At 42.5% G+C, this 26,505-nt stretch overlaps 1 protein-coding gene across 9 annotated transcripts in view; it reads left to right on the top strand.

Moving 5' to 3' along the window:
- Positions 1 to 26,505, top strand: part of LOC138675465 (protocadherin alpha-C2-like) — a 502,001-nt gene that overhangs the window by 132,530 nt on the left and 342,966 nt on the right. Inside the window, exons 1-2 of one of the 9 annotated variants that reach the window (XM_069763749.1) lie at positions 18,226 to 18,595; positions 18,689 to 20,734. The exons of 7 other annotated variants lie outside the window; for them this stretch is intronic. In XM_069763749.1, coding sequence (XP_069619850.1) covers positions 18,368 to 18,595; positions 18,689 to 20,734 — 2,274 coding nt within the window. In that variant the 5' untranslated portion in view covers positions 18,226 to 18,367. Of the gene's footprint in view, positions 1 to 18,225; positions 20,735 to 26,505 lie in introns of those variants that run through there. One more of the 9 variants, XM_069763740.1, reaches the window with a different exon arrangement.

Here is a 26,505-nt window from a genome sequence, read left to right as displayed (position 1 = left end):
AGGACATGGGATATCAGTTAAGAATTATGGAGACCCACTTGATTAAAGGGGTTGTCCCAAGAACAAAGTATCTTATTATCAGTAGATATTTTAATAAGTTCCACAATTGTATGTGATAAAAAATGTTCCTGTGCTGAGATAATCTTATAAATGCGCCTTTGCTATGTAATGTATAATGGCTGTGTCTGCCAAGAAGAAACATGAATTAACCAAAAGCACAACGAAACTCAGCATGATATAAACGAATGTATGTGCCAATGTACTAGAACTACTTATATACATATCTCACATGCTGAACACGAAAAAGGACTAGGTAAGGGGACCCAAACCAAATATCTAAATTACAAATCATCTGTACAGATAGCGACGCCATCATATAGCAGATGCATAAGTGCACAGTGCTGAATATCATTATAAATCATTGCCCTGCATACCACATGGCGATCAAGCTAGATAACCTGTACGGCAATTAGACATTGGAATGTATGCTACCTCCTTAGTAGAGAGCAGTGTGTATAACTTCCCCCAGGTCCGTGCGGGGGAACGTGGACGCACGGACCTGGGGAAAGTTATACACACTGCTCTCTACTAAGGAGTGGAAAAACAGATGTATCACATGTATAAGCACAATGTTTACCACTAATAGCTGATGGGATGGCTCATGTCTGACTCACCAAGTTTCTGTGGAGTAGTGGACTGTTATGATAAGGTAATTCAGTACCACAATGGACATAGAGGTCAGAGCACATACAGTGACCTGACAATAACCCAAAAACATAGAACGAGCTCTGAGACGTGGGAACTCTGCTGACCGCAATCCCTAATCCTCTCCAACCACACTAGAGGCAGCCGTGGATTGCACCTAACGCTCCCTATGCAACTCGGCACAGCCTGAGAAACTAGCTAGCCTGAAGATAGAAAATAAGCCTACCTTGCCTCAGAGAAATACCCCAAAGGAAAAGGCAGCCCCCACATATAATGACTGTGAGTTAAGATGAAAAGACAAACGTAGAGATGAAATAGATTTAGCAAAGTGAGGCCCGGCTTTCTGAACAGAGCGAGGATAGGAAAGGTAACTTTGCGGTCAACACAAAACCCTACAAAAACCACGCAAAGGGGGCAAAAAGACCCTCCGTACCGAACTAACGGCACGGAGGTACACCCTCTGCGTCCCAGAGCTTCCAGCAAGCAGGAAAAAACAAATAGATAAGCTGGACAGAAAAAACAGCAAACAAAATAGCAAAGCAGAACTTAGCTATGCAGAGCAGCAGGCCACAGGAACGATCCAGGAGGAAACAGGTCCAATACTAGAACATTGACTGGAGGCCAGGATCAAAGCACTAGGTGGAGTTAAATAGAGCAGCACCTAACGACTTCACCACATCACCTGAGGAAGGAAACTAAGAAGCCGCAGTACCACTTTCCTCCACCAACGGAAGCTCACAGAGAGAATCAGCCGAAGTACCACTTGTGACCACAGGAGGGAGCTCTGCCACAGAATTCACAACAGTACCTCCCCCTTGAGGAGGGGTCACCGAACCCTCACCAGAGCCCCCAGGACGACCAGGATGAGCCATATGAAAGGCACGAACAAGATCGGGAGCATGGACATCAGAGGCAAAGACCCAGGAATTATCTTCCTGAGTATAACCCTTCCACTTAACCAGATACTGGAGTTTCCGTCTTGAAACACGAGAATCCAAAATCTTCTCCACAATATACTCCAACTCCCCCTCCACCAAAACCGGGGCAGGAGGATCAACAGATGGAACCATAGGTGCCACGTATCTCCGCAACAATGACCTATGGAATACGTTATGTATGGAAAAAGAATCTGGAAGGGTCAGACGAAAAGACACAGGATTAAGAACCTCAGAAATCCCATACGGACCAATGAAACGAGGTTTAAACTTAGGAGAGGAAACCTTCATAGGAATATGACGAGAAGATAACCAAACCAAATCCCCAACACGAAGTCGGGGACCCACACAGCGTCTGCGATTAGCGAAACGTTGAGCCTTCTCCTGGGACAAGGTCAAATTGTCCACTACATGAGTCCAAATCTGCTGCAACCTGTCCACCACAGTATCCACACCAGGACAGTCCGAAGACTCAACCTGCCCTGAAGAGAAACGAGGATGGAACCCAGAGTTGCAGAAAAACGGCGAAACCAAGGTAGCCGAGCTGGCCCGATTATTAAGGGCGAACTCAGCCAAAGGCAAAAAGGACACCCAGTCATCCTGATCAGCAGAAACAAAGCATCTCAGATATGTTTCCAAGGTCTGATTGGTTCGTTCGGTCTGGCCATTAGTCTGAGGATGGAAAGCCGAGGAAAAAGACAAGTCAATGCCCATCCTACCACAAAAGGCTCGCCAAAACCTCGAAACAAACTGGGAACCTCTGTCAGAAACAATATTCTCTGGAATGCCATGTAAACGAACCACATGCTGGAAGAACAATGGCACCAAATCAGAGGAGGAAGGTAATTTAGACAAGGGTACCAAATGGACCATCTTAGAGAAGCTATCACAGATCACCCAAATGACTGACATCTTTTGAGAGACGGGAAGATCTGAAATAAAATCCATAGAGATATGTGTCCAAGGCCTCTTCGGGACCGGCAAGGGCAAAAGCAACCCACTGGCACGAGAACAGCAGGGCTTAGCCCGAGCACAAATCCCACAGGACTGCACAAAAGTACGCACATCCCGCGACAGAGATGGCCACCAAAAGGATCTAGCCACTAACTCTCTGGTACCAAAGATTCCAGGATGACCAGCCAACACCGAACAATGAACCTCAGAGATAACTTTATTCGTCCACCTATCAGGGACAAACAGTTTCTCCGCTGGGCAACGATCAGGTTTATTAGCCTGAAATTTTTGCAGCACCTGCCGCAAATCAGGGGAGATGGCAGACACAATTACTCCCTCTTTGAGTATACCCGCCGGCTCAGACAAACCCGGAGAGTCGGGCACAAAACTCCTAGACAGAGCATCCGCCTTCACATTTTTAGAGCCCGGAAGGTACGAAATCACAAAGTCAAAACGGGCAAAAAACAGCGACCAACGAGCCTGTCTAGGATTCAACCGCTTGGCAGACTCGAGATAAGTCAAGTTCTTATGATCAGTCAAGACCACCACGCGATGCTTAGCTCCGTCAAGCCAATGACACCACTCCTCGAATGCCCACTTCATGGCCAGCAACTCTCGATTGCCCACATCATAATTTCGCTCAGCAGCCGAAAACTTCCTGGAAAAGAAGGCGCATGGTTTCATCACCGAGCAATCAGAACTTCTCTGCGACAAAACAGCCCCTGCTCCAATCTCAGAAGCATCAACCTCGACCTGGAACGGAAGCGAAACATCTGGTTGACACAACACAGGGGCAGAAGAAAAACGACGCTTCAACTCTTGAAAAGCTTCCACAGCAGCAGAAGACCAATTGACCACATCAGCACCCTTCTTGGTCAAATCGGTCAATGGTTTAGCAATACTAGAAAAATTGCAGATGAAGCGACGATAAAAATGAGCAAAGCCCAGGAACTTTTGCAGACTTTTCAGAGATGTCGGCTGAGTCCAATCATGGATGGCTTGGACCTTAACAGGGTCCATCTCGATAGTAGAAGGGGAAAAGATGAACCCCAAAAGTGAAACCTTCTGAACACCAAAGAGACACTTTGATCCCTTCACAAACAAAGAATTAGCACGCAGGACCTGAAACACCGTTCTGACCTGCTTCACATGAGACTCCCAATCATCCGAGAAGATCAAAATGTCATCCAAGTACACAATCAGGAATTTATCCAGGTACTCTCGGAAGATGTCATGCATAAAGGACTGAAACACTGATGGAGCATTGGCAAGTCCAAATGGCATTACTAGATACTCAAAATGGCCCTCGGGCGTATTAAATGCAGTTTTGGATTCATCGCCTCGCTTAATACGCACAAGATTATACGCACCACGAAGATCTATCTTGGTGAACCAACTAGCCCCCTTAATCCGAGCAAACAAATCAGATAACAACGGCAAGGGGTACTGAAATTTAACCGTGATCTTATTTAGAAGGTGGTAATCTATACAAGGTCTCAGTGAACCATCCTTCTTGGCTACAAAAAAGAACCCTGCTCCTAATGGCGACGATGACGGGCGAATATGCCCCTTCTCCAAGGACTCCTTCACATAACTCCGCATAGCGGCGTGCTCAGGCACAGATAAATTAAACAGTCGACCTTTTGGGAATTTACTACCAGGAATCAAATCGATAGCACAATCACAATCCCTATGCGGAGGTAGGGCATCGGACTTGGGCTCATCAAATACATCCCGGTAATCAGACAAGAACTCTGGAACCTCAGAAGGGGTGGATGACGAAATAGTCAGAAATGGGACATCACCATGTACCCCCTGACAACCCCAGCTGGACACAGACATGGATTTCCAATCTAATACTGGATTATGGACTTGTAGCCATGGCAACCCCAACACGACCACATCATGCAGATTATGCAACACCAGAAAGCGAATAACCCCCTGATGTGCAGGAGCCATGCACATGGTCAGCTGGGTCCAGTACTGAGGCTTATTCTTGGCCAAAGGCGTAGCATCAATTCCTCTCAATGGAATAGGACACTGCAAGGGCTCCAAGAAAAACCCACAACGCCTAGCATACTCCAAGTCCATCAAATTCAGGGCAGCGCCTGAATCCACAAATGCCATGACAGAATACGATGACAAAGAGCAGATCAAGGTAACGGACAGAAGAAATTTTGACTGTACCGTACCAATGGTGGCAGACCTAGCGAACCGCTTAGTGCGCTTAGGACAATCAGAGATAGCATGAGTGGAATCACCACAGTAGAAACACAGCCCATTCAGACGTCTGTGTTCTTGCTGTTCAACTCTGGTCAAAGTCCTATCGCACTGCATAGGCTCAGGTTTAAGCTCAGGTAATACCGCCAAATGATGCACAGATTTTCGCTCGCGCAAGCGTCGACCGATCTGAATGGCCAAAGACATAGACTCATTCAGACCAGCAGGCATAGGAAATCCCACCATGACATCCTTAAGGGCTTCAGAGAGACCTTTTCTGAAAATAGCTGCGAGCGCACCTTCATTCCATTGAGTGAGTACGGACCACTTTCTAAATTTCTGACAATATACCTCTATCTCATCCTGACCCTGACACAGAGCCAGCAAATTTTTCTCTGCCTGATCCACTGAATTAGGTTCATCGTACAGCAATCCGTGCACCAGGAAAAACGCATCGATATTACTTAATGCAGGATCTCCTGACGCAAGAGAAAATGCCCAGTCCTGAGGGTCGCCACGTAAAAAAGAAATAATGATCCTAACTTGTTGAACTGGGTCACCAGAGGAGCGAGGTTTCAAAGCCAGAAATAGTTTACAATTATTTTTGAAACTCAGAAATTTAGTTCTATCTCCAAAAAACAAATCAGGAATAGGAATTCTCGGTTCTAACATAGAATTCTGAACCACAAAGTCTTGAATATTTTGTACTCTTGCCGTGAGCTGATCCACACATGAAGACAGACCTTTAATGTCCATCGCTACACCTGTGTCCTGAACCACCCAAATGTCTAGGGGAAAAAAAAGGCAAAACACAGTGCAGAGAAAAAAAAAATGGTCTCAGAACTTCTTTTTTCCCTCTATTGAGAATCATTAGTACTTTGGGCCTCCAGTACTGTTATGATAAGGTAATTCAGTACCACAATGGACATAGAGGTCAGAGCACATACAGTGACCTGACAATAACCCAAAAACATAGAATGAGCTCTGAGACGTGGGAACTCTGCTGACCGCAATCCCTAACCTTCTCCAACCACACTAGAGGCAGCCGTGGATTGCGCCTAACGCTCCCTATGCAACTCGGCACAGCCTGAGAAACTAGCTAGCCTGAAGATAGAAAATAAGCCTACCTTGCCTCAGAGAAATACCCCAAAGGAAAAGGCAGCCCCCACATATAATGACTGTGAGTTAAGATGAAAAGACAAACGTAGAGATGAAATAGATTTAGCAAAGTGAGGCCCGGCTTTCTGAACAGAGCGAGGATAGGAAAGGTAACTTTGCGGTCAACACAAAACTCTACAAAAACCACGCAAAGGGGGCAAAAAGACCCTCCGTACCGAACTAACGGCACGGAGGTACACCCTCTGCGTCCCAGAGCTTCCAGCAAGCAGGAAAAAACAAATAGACAAGCTGGACAGAAAAAACAGCAAACAAAATAGCAAAGCAGAACTTAGCTATGCAGAGCAGCAGGCCACAGGAACGATCCAGGAGGAAGCAGGTCCAATACTAGAACATTGACTGGAGGCCAGGATCAAAGCACTAGGTGGGGTTAAATAGAGCAGCACCTAACGACTTCACCACATCACCTGAGGAAGGAAACTCAGAAGCCGCAGTACCACTTTCCTCCACCAACGGAAGCTCACAGAGAGAATCAGCCGAAGTACCACTTGTGACCACAGGAGGGAGCTCTGCCACAGAATTCACAACAGTGGACTCACCAAGTTTCTGTGGAGTAGTGGATACAAGGGGCTGTCAGATGCGTGGATTGCCTTATCTGGATTGTTAGGCGGCGGTCCCGATGAGCAGGTGCTGGGCAAAGAAGTGGGTAGGAGGCAGCCGCAAACAAGTGGGGTAGCGATGAGTCGGCGTGGACTCCGGGAATACCCCAGCCAGTGGTGTCCCGGGATACAGACAGGAAAGATGGCTGACAAGAGCACCTAACATGTGACCTCACAGAGGCTACGGGGCAGTTCTAGGTCCAAGAAGGTTACCGACGCATTTCGAAGGAACTCAGTCCTTCTTCATCAGGGTTTGATGAAGAAGTACTGAGTTCCTTCGAAACACATCTGTAACTTTCTTGGCGTCACAGACTTGGCCCTATCCTGGATCTCATCATACCTAACTGACCGAACATTCAGCGTCTCCCATTCACACACCACCTCCTCACCTCACCCCCTATCTGTTGGAGTCCAACAAGGTTCAGTTCTAGGGACCCTGCTCTTCTCCATTTACACTTTCGGCCTGGGACAGCTCATAGAATCTCACGGTTTTCAGTATCTCTATGCTGATGACACACAGATCTACATCTCTGGACCAGATATCACCACCCTACTAACCATAATCCCTCAATGTCTATCCGCTATTTCATCCTTCTTCGCTAGATTTCTAAAGCTTAACATGGACAAAATAGAATTCATTGTCTTTCCCCTTCTCACGCCATCCCCCAATAAACTTATCCATTACAGTAAATGGCTGCCCACTCTCCCCAGTCCCACAAGCTTGCTGTCTCGGGGTAATCCTTGACACTGATCTCTCCTTCAAACTGCATATCCAAGCCCTTTCCACTTCCTGCCACCTTCAAATCAAAAATATTTCACGGATCTGTACATTCCTAAACCAAGAATCTGCAAAAACCCTAGTCTACAAAGCTATCCACAACCTGTCTCCTCCATACATCTGTGACCTCGTCTCCCGGTACTTTCCTGCACGCAACCTCCAATCCTCACAAGATCTCCTTCTCTACTCCCCTCTTATCTCCTCTTCCCACAATCGCATACAAGATTTCTCTCGCACATCATCCCTACTCTGGAACTCTCTACCACAACATATCAGACTCTCACCTACCATCGAAACCTTCAAAAAGAACCTGAAGACTTACCTCTTCCGGCAAGCCTACAACCTGCAGTAATCACCGATCGACCAAACCACTGCACAACCAGCTTTATCCTTACCTACTGTATCCTCACCCATCCCTTGTCGATTTGTGAGCCCTCGCGGGCAGGGTCCTCTCTCCTGTACCAGTTGTGACTTGTATTGTTCAAGATTACCGTACCTGTTTTTATTATGTATACCCCTCCTCACATGTAAAGCGCCATGGAATAAATGGCGCTATAATAATAATAATAAAACTCATCAGTTAACTCATTCAGTGAAAATCAGTAAAAAATAAATAAAAGATGAGACAAAAAATGATGCTATATCATCAGACCGCTGAACAAAAAGTTGAATAAAATGCGATAAAAAAGTGAAAGTAAATAAAAATGGTATTTCTGAAAATGTCATCTTCTCCCGGAAAAACAAGCTGTCATATAGCTTCGTCGTCGGAAGAATACTAAAGTTACAGCTCTCAGAATAAAGTGATGCAAAAATATTTATTTGTTTAAAATAGTTTTTATTGTGTAAAAGTGCCAAAACTTAAAAAAAAGATATGTATGGAATAACTGTGATCATACTGACTCAAAGAATAAAGCTTCCTTATCAATTTCACTATATGTAGTAGGGCATAAAAAAAAGAAAAATACAATTCTTGAATTGATGGTTTTTGTTCATTCTGCCTCCCAAAAATCAGAAAACATAGAAAAAAATGTGCTCGAAAATGGTACCAACGAAAACATCAATTCATCCCACAAAAAACAAGCCATCACATGACTCTGTCAGCCGAGATATGGAAAAATTATAGCTATCCAAAAAGTGTCTTTTAGGCTGTGACAGCAAACAAACATAAGAAACACAATATAAATATTATATCGCTGTAATTGCACTGACCAGAAGAATATAGTTGTCTAATTACTTATACCACATGAGGAAGGGTGTAAAAATAAATAAAACCAATTTTTCACCAGTTGATTTGTTCATTCTGCTTCCCAAAGATCGCAATACAGCTCAGCTCACATTTATCATGCACTCTGTGCTGAGTGCTTACACCTGCATTTCAGTGTAAATCTCTGAAATACGTGATTCAGTCAGAATTCCCATTGGAAAATTATCTTTAATGAGGCAGATGGAGGCACTGTGGATGCCTTCTGGCCTATGATCCGGTGGTGTCTATATTTAGGCATACATAAAAGCAGGGTTTTGTGCACTTCTGAAAAGAAGGAGATTGCTGAACAAAAGCCAGTCGGAGTCCAGAGTAACTCTGCTGCCTCATTATAGTGAGTGGTTTTCTCGTGGGTGTCATCTGAATCATGTCACTTGGAGATTTAGATGTAAACTCCAATTTAAGTGCTCAGTATAGTACGCAGGATAAATGTTATTCCAAATATTATTCCAAATGCTCCCAACAAAAGCTTCAACTCAAGCCACAAAAAAAGCAAGTCCCCACTCATATCCATCATCTGTTAATGGAAATATAGGGGGCTTCCGTGTTACTGATAGTACAAATGCTCTGGAAAAGCTCTTCGCCCCCCAAAAGAAAGTCAGCAAATCCTGTGCTCCCAAATCCAAATGCCTCCTCCCTTGTGATCCCACAGTTTGACTAAACCACACTTAGTGTCCACAAGTTTAGCATTTCTGTACCGACAGGCCACCTAATTTATGGGAGCGTGTCTCTAGAAGCATGAGCTGGGCACCACAAATTACTGCTCACTACAACATACTGATCACTACTAGTGATGAGCAAGTGTGCTCGTTACTCGACATTTCCGAGCATGCATGTTCTCCGAGTATTTTGGGGCGTGCTCATAGATTTTGTTTGTGTCACCACAGCTGCATGATTTGTGGCTGTTAGACAGCCTGAATACATGTGGGGATTCCCTAACAAACAGGCAATCCCTGCATGTGTTCAGGTTGACTAACAGCTGCAAATCATGCAGCTGCAGCGACACAAACATAATCTACGATAGCACTCCCAAAATACTTGGAGAACACCCAAGCATGCTCGTAAATGTCGAGTAACGAGCACACTCGCTCATCACTAATCACTACAAGCTACCTGGCAATATGATGGCAGTTTGTCATTTTCCACAGCTGCTTGTTTCATGGAGTCAAATATCTTCACTACACCAGTAGATAAACTCCCAAATGGGTATAATTCCAAAATGGGGTCACTTTAGGAGCGATTATGCTCTTATAGCCCTCTGTATATGGAGTCTGCAAGTTATTTTAAGAAAATCTGCGCTCCAGGAGGTAAATAGCGCTCCGTCCCTCCCTTTTCATTTCAACAACCATTCACTATGGCTATGTCTTAACTTTAGTACATTTTTTGAATTGGGTGTATTTTCTCACTAAATTGTTATGTTACCTACCCTTCTACCTCTCTGGCATCAGGTGCAATTTCTAGGATCTTGGTATCCTGACACACACGGCATGCTGTCTCCTTAAGGTGTTTCCATGATCCTTCATTGCTTGATTCGATCCATGCATAGGGTAATCTACTAAGTAAATCGAGTCACAATTTCTGTGCCTTATTGTATGATGTGCACATTTTGCATCATTTTGTATTATTTTGGTGACACACTACCATGGTTATGGTTCTTAGCTCATGAGACATACCATTGAATTGGGTGGCTATTAGTTGTATGAGAGTTGGCCATATGTCCTATTTCTGTGCAAAGATTATTTCAGCTACTATTGGCTTTATTTCCCTTTTCCCAGATTCTCACCATGTACACATGTACTTTGACTACATATTGAGCTGACTTTATTTGTCAACATTGTCAATCTTAGCATCATTCAGTTTAATCTATTGGCATCGGTAGCTAATATCAGCTACTGTACTTACATAGTGTATTACCATATATATATGGTTGTTTTATTATTATGCATTCATGGGTGCAACCATTTTGCACAATTTGTGGTTTTAAATGATTTTAGATTTCCTTGTTCTGTCCATTTGTGTCAAAAAAGCATACTTTCATTGAATATCCAGTGTTATGGACCTGGTGGTTAGGAGCACCCGAAAAGACCTGATGGTTAAACTAACAAGGACAAGCTCTGGGAAGTGGAAGCTCTGCTGACCGCAACCCCTAATCCTATCACACACACTAGAAATAGCCGTGGAGCGTTCCTGACTCTCCCTAGACGCCTCTTCACAGCCTAAGAGCTAACTAGCCCTAGAGATAGAAAATAAAGCCTACCTTGCCTCAGAGAAATTCCCCAAAGGTAAAGGAAGCCCCCCACATATATTGACTGTGAGTAAAGATGAAAGTCACAAACACAGAAATGAAACAGGTTTCTGCAAAGGGAGGCCAGACTTACTAAACAGACTGAGGATAGGAAAGGTATCTATGCGGTCAGCACAAAAAACTACAAAAAGACCACGCAGAGTGTGCAAAAAGACCTCCGCACCGACTCACGGTGCGGAGGTGCCACTCTGCATCCCAGAGCTTCCAGCTAGCAAGAAAAAATCATGACAGCAAGCTGGACAAGAAAACAATGAACAAATAATTAACTAGCAGGGACTTAGCTTCTGCTGGAGTAGACAGGTCACCAGAAAGATCCAAGACTGAACTGAACCAGTGCAAGAACATTGACAGCTGGCATGGAATAATGATCTGAGTGGAGTTAAATAGAGCAGCCAGCCAAAGAATAAACTGAGTCACCTGTGGAAGGAACCTCAGAAGCAGCAGCTCCACTCACAGCCACCAGAGGGAGTCCATGGACAGAACTCGCCAAAGTACCATTCATGACCACAGGAGGGAGTTCGATAACAGAATTCACAACAGTACCCCCCCTTGAGGAGGGGTCACCGAACCCTCACCAGAGCCCCCAGGTCGATTAGGACGAGACAAATGAAAGGCACGAACTAGATCGGCAGCATGAACATCAGAGGCAAAAACCCAGGAATTATCTTCCTGACCATAACCCTTCCACTTGACCAGGTACTGGAGTTTCCGTCTCGAAATACGAGAATCCAAAATCTTCTCCACCACATACTCCAACTCCCCCTCGACCAACACCGGGGCAGGAGGATCAACGGAGGGAACCATAGGCGCCACGTATCTCCGCAACAACGACCTATGGAACACATTATGGATGGCAAAAGAAGCTGGAAGGGCCAAACGAAATGACACAGGATTGAGAACTTCAGAAATCTTATACGGACCAATGAAACGAGGCTTAAACTTAGGAGAGGAAACCTTCATAGGAACATAACGAGACGACAACCAAACCAAATCCCCAACACGAAGTCGGGGACCAACACAGCGCCGGCGGTTAGCGAAACGTTGAGCCTTCTCCTGGGACAATGTCAAATTGTCCACCACATGAGTCCAAATCTGCTGCAACCTGTCCACCACAGTATCCACGCCAGGACAGTCCGAGGGCTCTACCTGCCCTTAAGAGAAACGAGGATGAAAACCAGAATTACAGAAAAACGGCGAAACCAAAGTAGCTGAGCTGGCCCGATTATTAGGGGCGAACTCGGCCAAAGGCAAGAAGGACACCAAATCATCCTGATCAGCAGAAACAAAGCATCTCAGATATGTTTCCAAAGTCTGATTAGTTCGTTCTGTTTGGCCATTTGTCTGAGGATGGAAAGCTGAAGAAAAAGACAAATCAATGCCCATCTTAGCACAAAAGGACCGCCAAAACCTCAAAACCAACTGGGAACCTCTGTCCGAGACAATGTTCTCCGGAATGCCATGCAAACGAACCACATGCTGGAAAAACAATGGCACCAAATCAGAGGAAGAAGGCAATTAAGACAAGGGTACCAAATGGACCATCTTAGAGAAGCAATCACAAACCACCCAAATGACCGACATCCTCTGAGAGACAGGGAGATCTGAAATAAAATCCATGGAAATATGCGTCCAGGGCCTCTTCGGGACTGGCAAGGGCAAAAGCAACCCACTGGCACGAGAACAGCAGGGCTTAGCCCGAGCACAAGTCCCACAGGACTGCACAAAAGAACGCACATCCCGTGAGAAAGAAGGCCACCAAAAGGATCTAGCCACCAAATCTCTGGTACCAAAGATTCCAGGATGACCAGCCAACACCGAACAATGAACCTCAGAGATAACTCTACTGGTCCATCTATCAGGGACAAACAGTTTCTTCGCTGGACAACGGTCAGGTCTATCAGCCTGAAACTTCTGCAGCACCCGCCGCAAATCAGGGGAGATGGCAGACAAAATTACCCCCTCTTTGAGAATACCCGCCGGCTCAGGAACACCCGGAGAGTCAGGCACAAAACTCCTTGACAGGGCATCAGCCTTCACATTCTTAGAGCCCGGAAGGTACGAAACCACAAAATCAAAACGGGAGAAAAACAACGACCATCGAGCCTGTCTAGGATTCAACCGTTTGGCAGACTCGAGATAAGTCAAATTCTTGTGATCCGTCAAAACCACCACGCGATGCTTGGCTCCTTCAAGCCAATGTCGCCACTTCTCGAACGCCCACTTCATGGCCAACAACTCTCGATTGTCAACATCATAATTGCGCTCAGCAGGCGAGAATTTTCTAGAAAAGAAGGCACATGGTTTTATCACCGAGCCATCAGAACTTCTTTGCGACAAAACAGCCCCTGCTCCAATTTCAGAAGCATCAACCTCGACCTGAAACGGGAGCGAAACATCTGGCTGACACAACACAGGGGCAGAAGAAAAACGACGCTTCAACTCCTGAAAAGCCTCTACAGCCGCAGAGGACCAATTGGCCACATCAGCACCTTTCTTGGTCAAATCAGTCAACGGTTTAGCAACACTAGAAAAATTAGCGATGAAGCGACGGTAAAAATTAGCAAAGCCCAGGAACTTCTGCAGGCTCTTCACAGATGCCGGCTGAGTCCAATCATAAATGGCCTGAACTTTAACAGGGTCCATCTCGACAGTAGAAGGGGAAAAAATGAAACCCAAAAATGAAACCTTCTGAACTCCAAAGAGACACTTTGACCCCTTCACAAACAAGGAATTCGCACGAAGGACCTGGAACACCATTCTGACCTGCTTTACATGAGACTCCCAATCATCCAAAAAAACCAAAATATCATCCAAATATACAATCATGAATCTATCCAGGTACTCTCGGAAGATGTCATGCATAAAGGACTGAAATACAGATGGAGCATTAGAAAGCCCGAATGGCATAACCAGGTACTCAAAATGGCCCTCGGGCGTATTAAATGCGGTTTTCCATTCATCGCCCTGTTTAATACGCACAAGATTATACGCCCCTCGAAGATCTATCTTGGTGAACCAACTAGCCCCCTTAATCCGAGCAAACAAATCAGACAGCAGCGGCAAAGGGTACTGAAATTTGACTGTGATCTTATTAAGAAGGCGGTAATCAATACAAGGTCTCAAAAAACCATCCTTCTTGGCCACAAAAAAACCCTGCTCCCAACGGTGATGACGACGGGCGAATATGACCTTTCTCCAAGGATTCCTTTATATAACTCCGCATAGCGGCGTGCTCTGGCACAGATAAATTGAACAGTCAGCCCTTAGGAAACTTACTACCAGGAATCAAATTAATAGCACAATCGCAATCCCTATGGGGAGGTAGGGCACTGGATTTGGGCTCATCAAATACATCCCGGTAATCCGACAAAAATTCAGGGACTTCAGAAGGAGTGGAAGGCGAAATTGACAACAATGGAACATCACCATGTACCCCTTGACAACCCCAGCTGGACACAGACATAGAGTTCCAATTCAAAACTGGATTATGGACCTGTAGCCATGGCAACCCCAAAACGACCACATCATGCAGATTATGCAACACCAAAAAGCGAATATCCTCCTGATGTGCAGGAGCCATGCACATGGTCAATTGAGTCCAGTACTGAGGCTTATTCTTGGCCAAAGGCGTAGCATCAATTCCTCTCAATGGAATAGGATACTGCAAGGGCTCCAAGAAAAAACCACAGCGCCTGGCAAACTCCAAATCCATCAAATTCAGGGCAGCGCCTGAATCCACAAATGCCATAACAGAATAGGACGACAAAGAGCAAATCAGAGTAATGGACAAAAGAAATTTAGACTGTACCGTACCAATGGTGGCAGACCTAGCGAACCGCTTAGTGCGCTTAGGACAATCGGAGATAGCATGAGTGGAATCACCACAGTAAAAACACAGCCCATTCCGACGTCTGTGTTCTTGCCGTTCAGCTCTGGTCAAAGTCCTATCACATTGCATAGGCTCAGGCCTATGCTCAGAGAATACCGCCAAATGGTGCACAGCTTTGCGCTCCCGCAAGCGCCGATCGATCTGAATGGCCAAGGACATAGACTCATTCAGACCAGCAGGCGTGGGAAATCCCACCATGACATCCTTAAGGGTTTCAGAAAGACCCTTTCTGAAAATTGCCGCCAGGCCACACTCATTCCACTGAGTAAGCACAGACCACTTTCTAAACTTCTGACAATATACCTCCGCCTCATCCTGACCCTGACGCAAAGCCAGCAAGATTTTCTCTGCCTGATCCACTGAATTTGGTTCATCATAAAGCAATCCAAGCGCCAGAAAAAACGCATCTACATCACGCAATGCAGGATCTCCTGACGCAAGGAAAATGCTCAGTCTTGAGGGTCACCACGCAACAAAGAAATAATGATTTTTACTTGTTGAACGGGGTCACCAGAGGAGCGGGGTTTCAAAGCAAGAAACAGTTTACAATTATTTTTGAAATTCAGGAACCTAGATCTATCCCCAGAAAACAAATCAGGAATAGGAATTCTAGGCTCTAACATTGGATTCTGAACCACAAAATCTTGAATGTTTTGTACCCTTGCAGTGAGATGATCCACACAAGAGGACAGACCTTGAATGTCCATATCTACACCTGTGTCCTGAACCACCCAGAGGTTAAGGGGAAAAGAAAGACAAAACACGCTGCAGAGAAAAAAAAATGGTCTCAGAACTTCTCTTATCCCTCTATAGAGATGCATTAATACTTTGGGCCAGCTGTACTGTTATGGACCTGGTGGTTAGGAGCACCCGAAAAGACCTGATGGTTAAACTAACAAGGACAAGCTCTGGGAAGTGGGAGCTCTGCTGACCGCAACCCCCAATCCTATCACACACACTAGAAATAGCCGTGGAGCGTTCCTGACTCTCCCTAGACGCCTCTTCACAGCCTAAGAGCTAACTAGCCCTAGAGATAGAAAATAAAGCCTACCTTGCCTCAGAGAAATTCCCCAAAGGTAAAGGAAGCCCCCCACATATATTGACTGTGAGTAAAGATGAAAGTCACAAACACAGAAATGAAACAGGTTTCAGCAAAGGGAGGCCAGACTTACTAAACAGACTGAGGATAGGAAAAGGTATCTATGCGGTCAGCACAAAAAACTACAAAAAGACCACGCAGAGTGTGCAAAAAGACCTCCGCACCGACTCACGGTGTGGAGGTGCCACTCTGCATCCCAGAGCTTCCAGCTAGCAAGAAAAAATCATGATAGCAAGCTGGACAAGGAAAAAATGAACAAATAATTAACTAGCAGGGACTTAGCTTCTGCTGGAGTAGACAGGTCACCAGAAAGATCCAAGACCGAACTGAACCAGTACAAGAACATTGACAGCTGGCATGGAGTAACGATCTGAGTGGAGTTAAATAGAGCAGCCAGCCAAAAAATAAACTGAGTCACCTGTGGAAGGAACCTCAGAAGCAGCAGCTCCACTCACAGCCACCAGAGGGAGTCCATGGACAGAACTCGCCGAAGTACCATTCATGACCACAGGAGGGAGTTCGATAACAGAATTCACAACAATCCAGGTGTGCACATATTATATGTATATGCTTCTTCTTCTCTCTCCTTGATATTGCCTTCATATGCATGATATAGCAGCCTCATACTCGTTATGTTCATGATTTATATTGATAAACAGCGCACCCAACCCTTAGTCATACAAGTATTTCTACATTCAGCAGAAATTGTAGGACAAATTTTGGTGCCATTTTTATCCATTTTCCAGTTTGAAAATGTAAAATCTGAGGCTAAAACTAAATTGTGGTGGTAAAAATGTAATTTTTTTCTTCACTGACCAATGGCATAACATTCTTTGACATATCTGCGGTATCAATATGATCCCTTCACCCCTAGATAAATTCATTGAGAGGTGTAGTTTGTAAAATGGGGTCACATATGTGGGGTTCTGCTGGTCTGGTACCTCAGGGGCTCTACCAATGTGACATGGCACCCTCACACCAGTCCAGCAAAATCTGAACCCCAATATAGCGCTTCTTTCTTTCTGAGCTTTGCACTGTGCATCAAAAGTAGTTTTTCAACCACATTTAGGGTATCGGTGCTCTAAGTAGAAATTGCAAAAAAAAATTGGGGGTCAATTTTTTCCTGCTATCATTGTGAAAATGAAAAGAATTGGGCTAAATTATTTTTTCACAGATCAATGTAAAATTCTGTGAAGCACCTGTGGGTTCAAGGTGCTCACCACACATCTAGATAAGTTTCTTGAGAGGTCTAGTTTCCACTCTTTAGGCACATCAGGGGCTCTCCAAATGCTACAAGATGTCTAATAATTCTAGGAAATTTTGCATTCAAAAAGAAAATGGTGCTCCTTAGCTTATAAGCCGTGCCGTGCACCCAAACAGTAGTTTTTCTCCAAATATTGAGTATCAGTATACTCTGAATAAATTGCACAACAAATTGAATGCTGCATTTTCTCCTGTTACACTTGTCAAAATAAAAAGATGGGGCTAAAACTAAATTTTTGTTGGGAAAATGTAATTTTTTTATTTTCAAGGCTCAACATTATAAACTTCTGTGAAGGCATTGTCTGACATTTAGGCCCTTCAAATTCACTTCAATGTGATGTGGTCTCTAAAAAAATGGTTTTGTAAAGTTCATTGTAAAAAAGAGAAAACTTGTAACCCTTCTAACTTCTTAATTAAAAAAAATCATGATTCAAAAATGCTTCTGTTGTAAAGTAGACATGTGGGAAATGTTATTTACTAACTTTTTTCATTACATAGATCTCTGATATAATGGAATAAAATGTTAAAGTTTGAAAATTGCAACAGTTTCTAAATTTTTGCCAATTTTCAGATATTTTCACTAATAAAGGGAAATTATATTGAACAAATTTTACCTGTTTCATGAAGTACAATATGTCATGAGAAAAAATCTCAATCACTACTATCCGTTAAAGCGCTCCAGAGTTATTATCTCATAAATTGAAACTGGTTAAAAGTGAAAAATTTAGCGTGAAGGGGTAAATAGAAATGAAAAATAAAATTAGCTCTATTAGTCCAATGGAAAAATAATCAAAACATGGATAATTCAAGATGTAATCTTTCATTGTTGGGTAAACTACCAATTATGCCTTTACAAAATATCTTTGCTTTTTATATTTTTTGACGATGATGTATTATGAATTTCAAATATAAACAATGTGTTCAAATTATTTCTAAACCAAAAAAAGAAAAAAATACAGACGTACTTGACATGCATCCTAAAAATTGAGCACTAGATGGCAATCCTCACCAACTAATAGCAGGAAGGAAAGAGGAAATGCATTTCTCCATCACTAAATGAAATTCTTGCAGCAGGGATTCCGGCCATGACAGATTTTTTTTCCCATTTTCTTCGTGCTTCCATCAGTAATAGTGCCTTCAATACTGGACAAATCATCACCTCTACCTTCTCTGATTTTAAGAAATGCTGAATCAGAGACAGGATTATCAGGCACGGAGAACGTTGGTCCATTTCTTTTTGTTACAAATATCGTGGGATGTGGTCCTGAGTCAGCTGCATTATATCATCCCTGAGGAATCCAAGCATGGCACCTTTGTCGGGAGAATTGCTCAGGACCTTGGACTGGATATAGGTGAGATTAATTCCAGAATGTTACATATTGTCTCTAGAGATGAGAAGGAATATTTCCAGGTTAATCTGCAGAATGGAATCCTGTTTGTTAAAGAGACAATAGACAGAGAAGTGCTGTGTCCAAATACACCCTTCTGTATAATTCCTCTGCAGGTTATTGTAGATAAGCCTGTGCAGATGTATCGTGTAGATGTAGAAATAGAAGATATCAATGACAATAGTCCGGTATTCTCCTCTAGCGTGACTAATCTTGTCATATCAGAAGTAAAACATGCAGGATCTCGTTTCCCATTGAAAATAGCTTCAGATCCAGATCTTGGAACAAATTCTATCACCAACTATGAGCTCAGTGCAAGTGATTATTTTGCTTTGGATTTCCAAAAATATATTAATCAAATCAAATCATTGGAGCTTGTGCTGAAAAAAAATTTAGACAGAGAAAAACAGTCTGTACACAATCTCTCCCTTACAGCTTATGATGGAGGCAAACCAAGGCTAAGTGGCACCACACGTATCGTTGTTACTGTGGAAGACTTTAATGATAATGCTCCTGTGTTTGATCAACCATTTTACCAATGCAGTGTTAATGAAAATGCTGCAGAAGGAACTTTAGTGTTTAAACTGAATGCTACTGATCTGGATGTTGGGAAGAATGGAGAAATACTGTATGATTTTAGCCATATGGTGTCAGGAGAGGCAAAGGAAGCATTCATGTTAGACAAATACACAGGAGAAATAAGAGTAAAAGGTAAACTGGATTTTGAATCTGTCAATATGTATGAAATCCAGGTTGAAGCTATTGACAATGGAGATGTTCCACATTTTGGACATTGCAAAGTTCTGGTGACTGTTGTAGATGTCAATGACAACCCTCCTGAGATGACAGTGACCTCATTATCAGTTCCTGTTCCTGAAAATTCTCCTCAGGGGACAACAGTTGCCATCATCAGTGTCCATGATAAAGATTCAGGATCAAATGGAAAAGTCCACTGCTACATTTCTGAGCCTTCTCCATTTAAGGTAAATCCAGCTTTCATGAGTGATTTTTCTTTGACCATGAATGGACTGTTGGATCGAGAAGTGAAAGATCAATATGAAGTTACAATTACTGCAAGAGATGAAGGTTCTCCATCCCTGTCTACCTCAAAAACTCTGAAGATTGATATAAGTGATGCCAATGACAACGCTCCAAGATTTGTCCAGTCAGTGGACACAATATTCATTAAAGAGAACAACCCACCAGGGTCTCAAATATATACAGCATCAGCCTCTGACCCAGATATTGGGCAGAATTCATTTATTTCTTACTCAATTAAGGAGCGCACAATTGATGGAATTCCTATTTCTTCCTATATTTCCATTAATCCAGAGAATGGGAAGGTCTTTGCTTTGGTATCATTTGATCATGAACAGATTTCATATTTCCAGTGTCACATAAAAGCCACTGACGCTGGTCTACAAGCCCTCAGCTCCAACCTTACTCTAAACATATTCATTGAGGATATTAATGATAATGCTCCTACATTCACCCCACTTCATTCTGAAATAACAATCAAAGCTTCAAAATCAGCCGAACCTGGACACCTGATAACAAAAGTGAAGGCCGTAGATCTGGATTCTGGATACAACGCTTGGACATTTTACAAACTAAAAGATCTTGGAGGATCTGGAAAATCTCCATTTAGTATTGCACATCAAACTGGAGAAATTACTTTAAAACGGTCATTTACCGATTCTGATAATGATGAGTACAGATTGCATGTAGTAGCTCAGGATCATGGTGAACCAGTCATGATGACAGAGACACAAATTGTCATATCTGTGGTGGAGTCTGGAGAAGAATTGAAGTTTGATAATCAAGAGACAAAGCGAAATGGTGATGAATTTTCTGATGCAAATGTTTACTTAGTTGTTGCAATCTGCATCATATCAAGTATTTTTCTTATTACTCTGATTGTGTTCACTGTGTTAAGATGGCAAAAATACCGAGATGAAATCAATGAGCTAAAAGAAAACTACAGAATCTGCTCCAACACTGGAGGGAGCTGGATGTATTCCCAACACACTCAGTATAACATCAGTTCCAATTCATTTAGACCTAAAAGTGACTTAATAGTTTTCACGCCAAATAACTGTCAGACACCAGGGAATGAAGAGCAAGTCAATCCACAGGCGGTCTTGTTAAACTCCTCTTATAAGGTAAGATTGATGATATAAAATAATTTTAGTTTTATAATGAAAAAATATTTGGCTTTCTAAAAAACTTGATGTATCTTTGAAGTTTTAATGCTCAAAATGTATTATGTTTTAAAACTATCTAAAAAGAAAATAAACATAAAAGAACTGTATATAAAAGCCTTTTTGACTGAACACATACAAAGTTGGATGCTGTTGAAGCTTATTGTGCTTATTCTTATTTTCAAAAGAAAAGGGCACAATACTGACACCTGTGGCATCCTAATATTAACCTTATCAGAGTGTGCAACATTAGTGACACTCTTTTCTATCATTGAGCCTGTTGATAACCCAATTACCAATGCTTTCTCCTAGTCCCACTGTTCACATTTTATTTACAAACGTTTTTTGTGGCACCAAATTTAATGTCTTTTACAATACCAGATACACAATATCCACAGCTTTACCCAGGTCCAGCCTGGAACTTACCTCCTCATAGAAGCTGATTAGTTTAGTTTGACAGGTCCAATGCCTTATAAATCAATGGTTATGAGGTTATTGTTATCTAGATACTATAGGATAGCATTTATTAAAAAAATGATATTGTCAACTATTGAGTTCAATCTTACCATTCTATTCTTTTGATGTTCAGTTTTTGATCACTTTTTGAACATTGGCAATTTTGCCCCGTGACGATTGTTGTACAATCTGTTGTACTGTTGTACAAATCCTGTTATTATGGAACAATTAACTGTTACAAATAATGGTCTGTCTATCACATTACTTAATTTCTTGACTACTCAGGGGTGTCTACCATCTGGAGCTAGTAATATGCCTAGTTTAGTGTTTTGGAGATGCTGCCATACTTCCTGCTCGGTTAGTCAGGTGATAATTAAAAGAGAATTTTTGTTTTACCTAAGTAAAAATGTAATTTATCATTGGATTTTCCAGAGTAAATATTGTAGAGAAGAAGTCATTTGTTAGATTGGTCTTTCCCACATCCTCTTCCTCCATTTCAGTCAGATTATGTTGAGTGGTCTAACACTCTCATTTTATAGTCTCTTACTGTTTATGTAACTGAAATTTATTTTTAAATTAATCTTACTTTTTTTTAGAAGTGAGTCTTTTTGTCTCAATCATTATGACCTTTTTGAGCACATTTTAATGTTCTATTTGTACTTTGTACATTGTTAATGTTAATGTCTAGTAATTATCCCTTTGTATTAATTTTCTAAACATAATTTTTTTGTCCTTTATTATGCCTTTACTGCTCTATTTAATCATAGTGACTTTCTCCCGTTTCTAACTTGTTTATTCTTATAAGGTATATATTGTGCACAGTTCTTATTCAGGATTTATATATATATATAAAATTGTATAAATTGTTTTGTGCATATTTATTTTTGAGGACATTATCATAGTTTATTGTATTTAAATAGTCCCATTGCCAATGATAATTATCCTTGCTTAAGTTTAGTAGACCTATCATATCTTATTTATTTTTGTTTTTAGCGGCAATGTGCACCAGACCACTGAGTGACTCCCAGTAATTTATAAACCCCATCAACAATGTTGAATTTGAGCATCTGGAAGACAATATGATGTCTAAAGGTCGAGACTTTTGTCTCAGATTCAGTCAGTATGAGGCGGTCGTGTAGGAGCGCTGAGGAGGCAGCCCAAGGGATAGGGGAGGTATCGAGTATCGCCGCAGCTCCAGCCGAAAACCTCCAAAGGAGGATGGAAGCACAATATGGTGATGAAAATTGGTCACAGGAGCGCTGAAAGGAGACTCTGACACAGGATAGAGTTTAGCCACAACGCATTTTGACTGAAGTACCGTCTTCTTCATCAGGTGATGAAGACGGTAGAAAATTAATTTTTAAGCCAGTTCATTTTTTATAAGGTTTTTGCTATTTTGGCATTTTATTAGATCTCTTCACATGAAAAATTAGCATAATATATGAATACAGAACTTTTACTGGGACCTCATAAGCAAAAATATGGTAGTGTTTTACATGTAGTTGAACAAGAAGTATGTGCCAAAATGAAGCGAATGTCATTTATTATTCAATTTCCTGTTCTCAAAATTATATGAAAAAAGTACAAAATTAAGTTGTTTATTTTTCTTAGTCAGGGACAGATGCAACCATAGAAACAAATTTGCAGAAAATGGTCACTTCTCTCAATCCTGCCTCACTGACAGAACAAAAAGGATAAAAGAAGTTGAGTTGCCTCTATTATCTTTGTCCTAATTAATTAACTTTATTTTAGCAAAAAAGCAGTTGGTCTTTGATAATGTTGTAACATTTTATGGGTAGCTTGCAGAAATTTTTCAAGCAATGCTTGCAGTAGAAGCTCCTCGGGGTAGCCATATTCTATCACATTCTTTTTTTGTTTTGTGGCTATTATCACCAAAATTTTTGTTCTCCTGATATATTGCAATCATCATATTATATGGCACTGTATACTTAGAATTGCTCATTTTTAAAAATTTTCTTCTTGGTCTATGACATCTCGTAAATTAAAAACAGACAGGCTGACTCCTTCTAAGCTCTACATAGAATCAGGAAGTCTTTTTTTTCCCTGCAAGAGTCATCACTGTAAGGCTATGTGCCCACATTGCAGAAATGCTGCTTAAATGTCCACAGCAACTTCCTGCCGCAGGTAAAATGCATGCGGAATTCGCATGCGTTTTCCCGCAAAACACAAGTGTTTCGCATATGCAAATTGCCTCTTCTGAGAAAAAGAGGACTTAAACTCTATAGCGCCACCTGTTGGAAGTAGCGATCCTACAAGTCACAATCAACTCTTTAAGTGTTTTGCTAGCGTTTTTAGCTTGCAGAATGCTTGTGCTTTTCCAAGCGATTTGAAGCATCGCTTGGAAAAGTGATTGACAGGTTGGTCACACTTGTCAAGCATAGTGCTTAACAAGTGTGACCAACTTTTTACTATTGATGCTGCCTATGCAGCTGATAAAGACAGATTCTCTGTCAAAACGTGTTGTGGTTTAACCCCATCTCAGGTCTGTGTCTCATTGCTCCTATCCTCCATTGGAGGTTCTCAGCTGGAGCTGCAGTAGAGACCTTACATTATGTCCACCCCTGGGCTGCTTCCTAAGCGCTCCGGATGATTGCTCATCACTGACTCCCATTTGACTGTGTGTAAGGCATCATGAAATCTGTGGATTACCAAAGGATTTTGGGTTTCAATGTAGTGCCCAGTGTCAGAAACTGGGTGTTATGGTCTGATCTGGTTGGAGTAGTGATATTGCAACCACTATGGGCAGCACCGGGAGGTAGTATAGTCTGGATAGCCAAGGAGTTGGTACACAGGAACAGCAATGTAGTTTGAAGTAATAAGCAGGAATTATAGTCAAGGTAGCCAGAGGTCTTTTACAAGGAGCAGCAGTATCGTTTGAGGGAATAGCAGGAATCATAGTCAAGGAAGCCAGAGGTTGTTTACCAGGAGCAGCAGTGTCATTTGAAGAAATAAGCAGGAATCGTAGTCAGGAAAGCCAGATGTTGTTTACCAGGTGCAGCTGTATCATTTGAGGGAATAGCAGGTGAAACGGAGCTTGACTAAAGGCAGGTAGCTCAATAATCACGCAAGGAACTGAGAGCAAGGTCAGGTTTAAATAGGGTGTGCAATCAGGATGAGCCTGAATGAACTCTGGGTGTAACCAACAGGACACTCAGAGAGGAGACATCAACAACAACATAGGTACAAGTATTTGGATTAGCACAGAACTGTCCAGCGAGCTGAATAGCTCAGAAGGAAGAGCTGCCATCTGGTGCACAGGAGCTGCTAGGTTCGTATCTTGACAGTACTTTCCTCCTTCCAGGATGGCCTCTGTATATCTCAAGCGCTGGCTTCTCTGGATGTCTCAGATGAAAAGCTGTTGTAAACTTGTGTGCAAGGACATTGCTGTCAGGCTCCTATGAATTATATTCTAGTCCGTAACCCCTCCATTGTACCAAATTATTTTAGTCTCCCTCTAAATTTTCCAGAGTCCAGAATTTCATCCACGATGTACTCTTCTCTACCATGGACTTTTTCTGGTGGAGGAGATGGCTGAGTTCTTCCAGGAAAAGGGTTATTTTTGAATAGCTTGAGCACGGACACATGGAACACAGGGTGAATTTTCAGGCTGCTAGGAAGTTTTAAACAGAACGCAACATGGTTAATTTGTGCATAAATTTGAAAAGGTCCTATGAATTTTTGACACAATCTAGAAGGCGGTACGTTTGTCTTCAGATTTTTGGTAGATAGCCAAACCTTGTCACCAACCTAAAGGGTATGAGGGGCTTTGCGACGTTTATCTGCTGTTTCTTTATAATCTTCTTGGGCCTTTTGTAATATCTCAGTTAGTTCTTTTTGATCTTTCTGCAACCCTGTACATCTGTTTGTAACAGCAGGAACTAAGGTATTGAATGGAAGATTAGGAATAAATACTGGATGCAAGCCATAGTTATCAAAAAATAGGCTTTGAGATGTAGGACTGTGTTTGGAGTTATTATAGGAAAATTCTGCTGTTGGTAGATAATCCACCCAGTCATCCTGTAGGTTAGAAATAAAACAGTGTAGGTATTGTTCAAGGGTTTGGTTAGTTATTTCAGTCTATCCATTGGATTATAGGTGGAAGTCAGTAGACAAATGGACAGTATCTCCTAATGCCGTACAGCCGGTTTCCAAAATCTTGATGTAAACTGAACACCTCTATCAGAAATGACATTGTCAGGAATTCCATGCCATCTGAGTGCATCTTTGACCACTAATTCTGTGGTTTGTTCAGTGGTAGGAATTCCTTTAGCAGGAATAAAATGGGCCATCTTTGTAAGCCAATTCATCACAAAAGGATAATAGTCATTTGTGTTGAGGGAGGAAAGTCCACAATGAAATCCATTGAGATTGATCCCCAGGGCCTAGATGGAACAGAAAGAGGTTTAAGGAGTCCCAGAGGAGAAGATTGTGATGTCTTGTTCCATGCACATGTCAAACAGGAAGAAACATATTTTCTCACATCCTTCTTACAATTAGGCCACCAAAAAGAGCATTTTCATTACTCCAGGGTGTCCTACAAGTTAAGATTCATGGACACATTTGATTACTTAAAGGGACATTGTCACCTGAATTTGGAGAGAACAATCTTCAGTAGGGTTGAGCGAAACGGGTCGAAATTTTTCAAAAGTCACCGACTTTTGGCAAGGTCGGGTTTCATGAAACCCGACCCGACCCCAGTGTGGGGTCGGCCATGAAGTCGGCGATCTTTTGAATCTAGAATCGGAATTCCGATACCGATTCCCGATATGTTTAAGATATCGGGAATTGGTATCGGAATTCAGATTTAAGTGTAAAATAAAGAATTAAAATAAAAAATATCGCAATACTTACCCTCTGACGCGCCCTGGTACTAACCGGGAACCTTCCTTCCTTAGAATCAGCCTTCCAGGACCCTGCGGTGACGTCGCGGTGACGTCGCGGCTTGTGATTGGCCGCGCGGCTGCCCATGTGACCGCTCGCGCGGCCAATCACAAGCCGCGACGTCACCGAAGGTCCTGGAAGGGCTGATTCTTAGGAAGGAAGGCTGCCGGAAAGAAGCAGGGCGCGTCCGAGGGTGAGTATATACCTAATGTGAATATACCAGTACCAGGGCGCGTCAGAGGGTAAGTATTGCGATATTTTTTATTTTAATTCTTTATTTTACACTAAAATATGGATCGCAGGGCCTGAAGGAGAGTTTCCGCTCCTTCAGACCCTGGGAACCATGGAAACCCAATGCACTGCATTGGGTTTCG

This window comes from Ranitomeya imitator, chromosome 4 (genome assembly GCF_032444005.1).
Source record: "Ranitomeya imitator isolate aRanImi1 chromosome 4, aRanImi1.pri, whole genome shotgun sequence".
NCBI classification, from domain to species: domain Eukaryota; kingdom Metazoa; phylum Chordata; class Amphibia; order Anura; family Dendrobatidae; genus Ranitomeya; species Ranitomeya imitator.
This window is presented reverse-complemented; position numbering and strand designations above follow the sequence as displayed.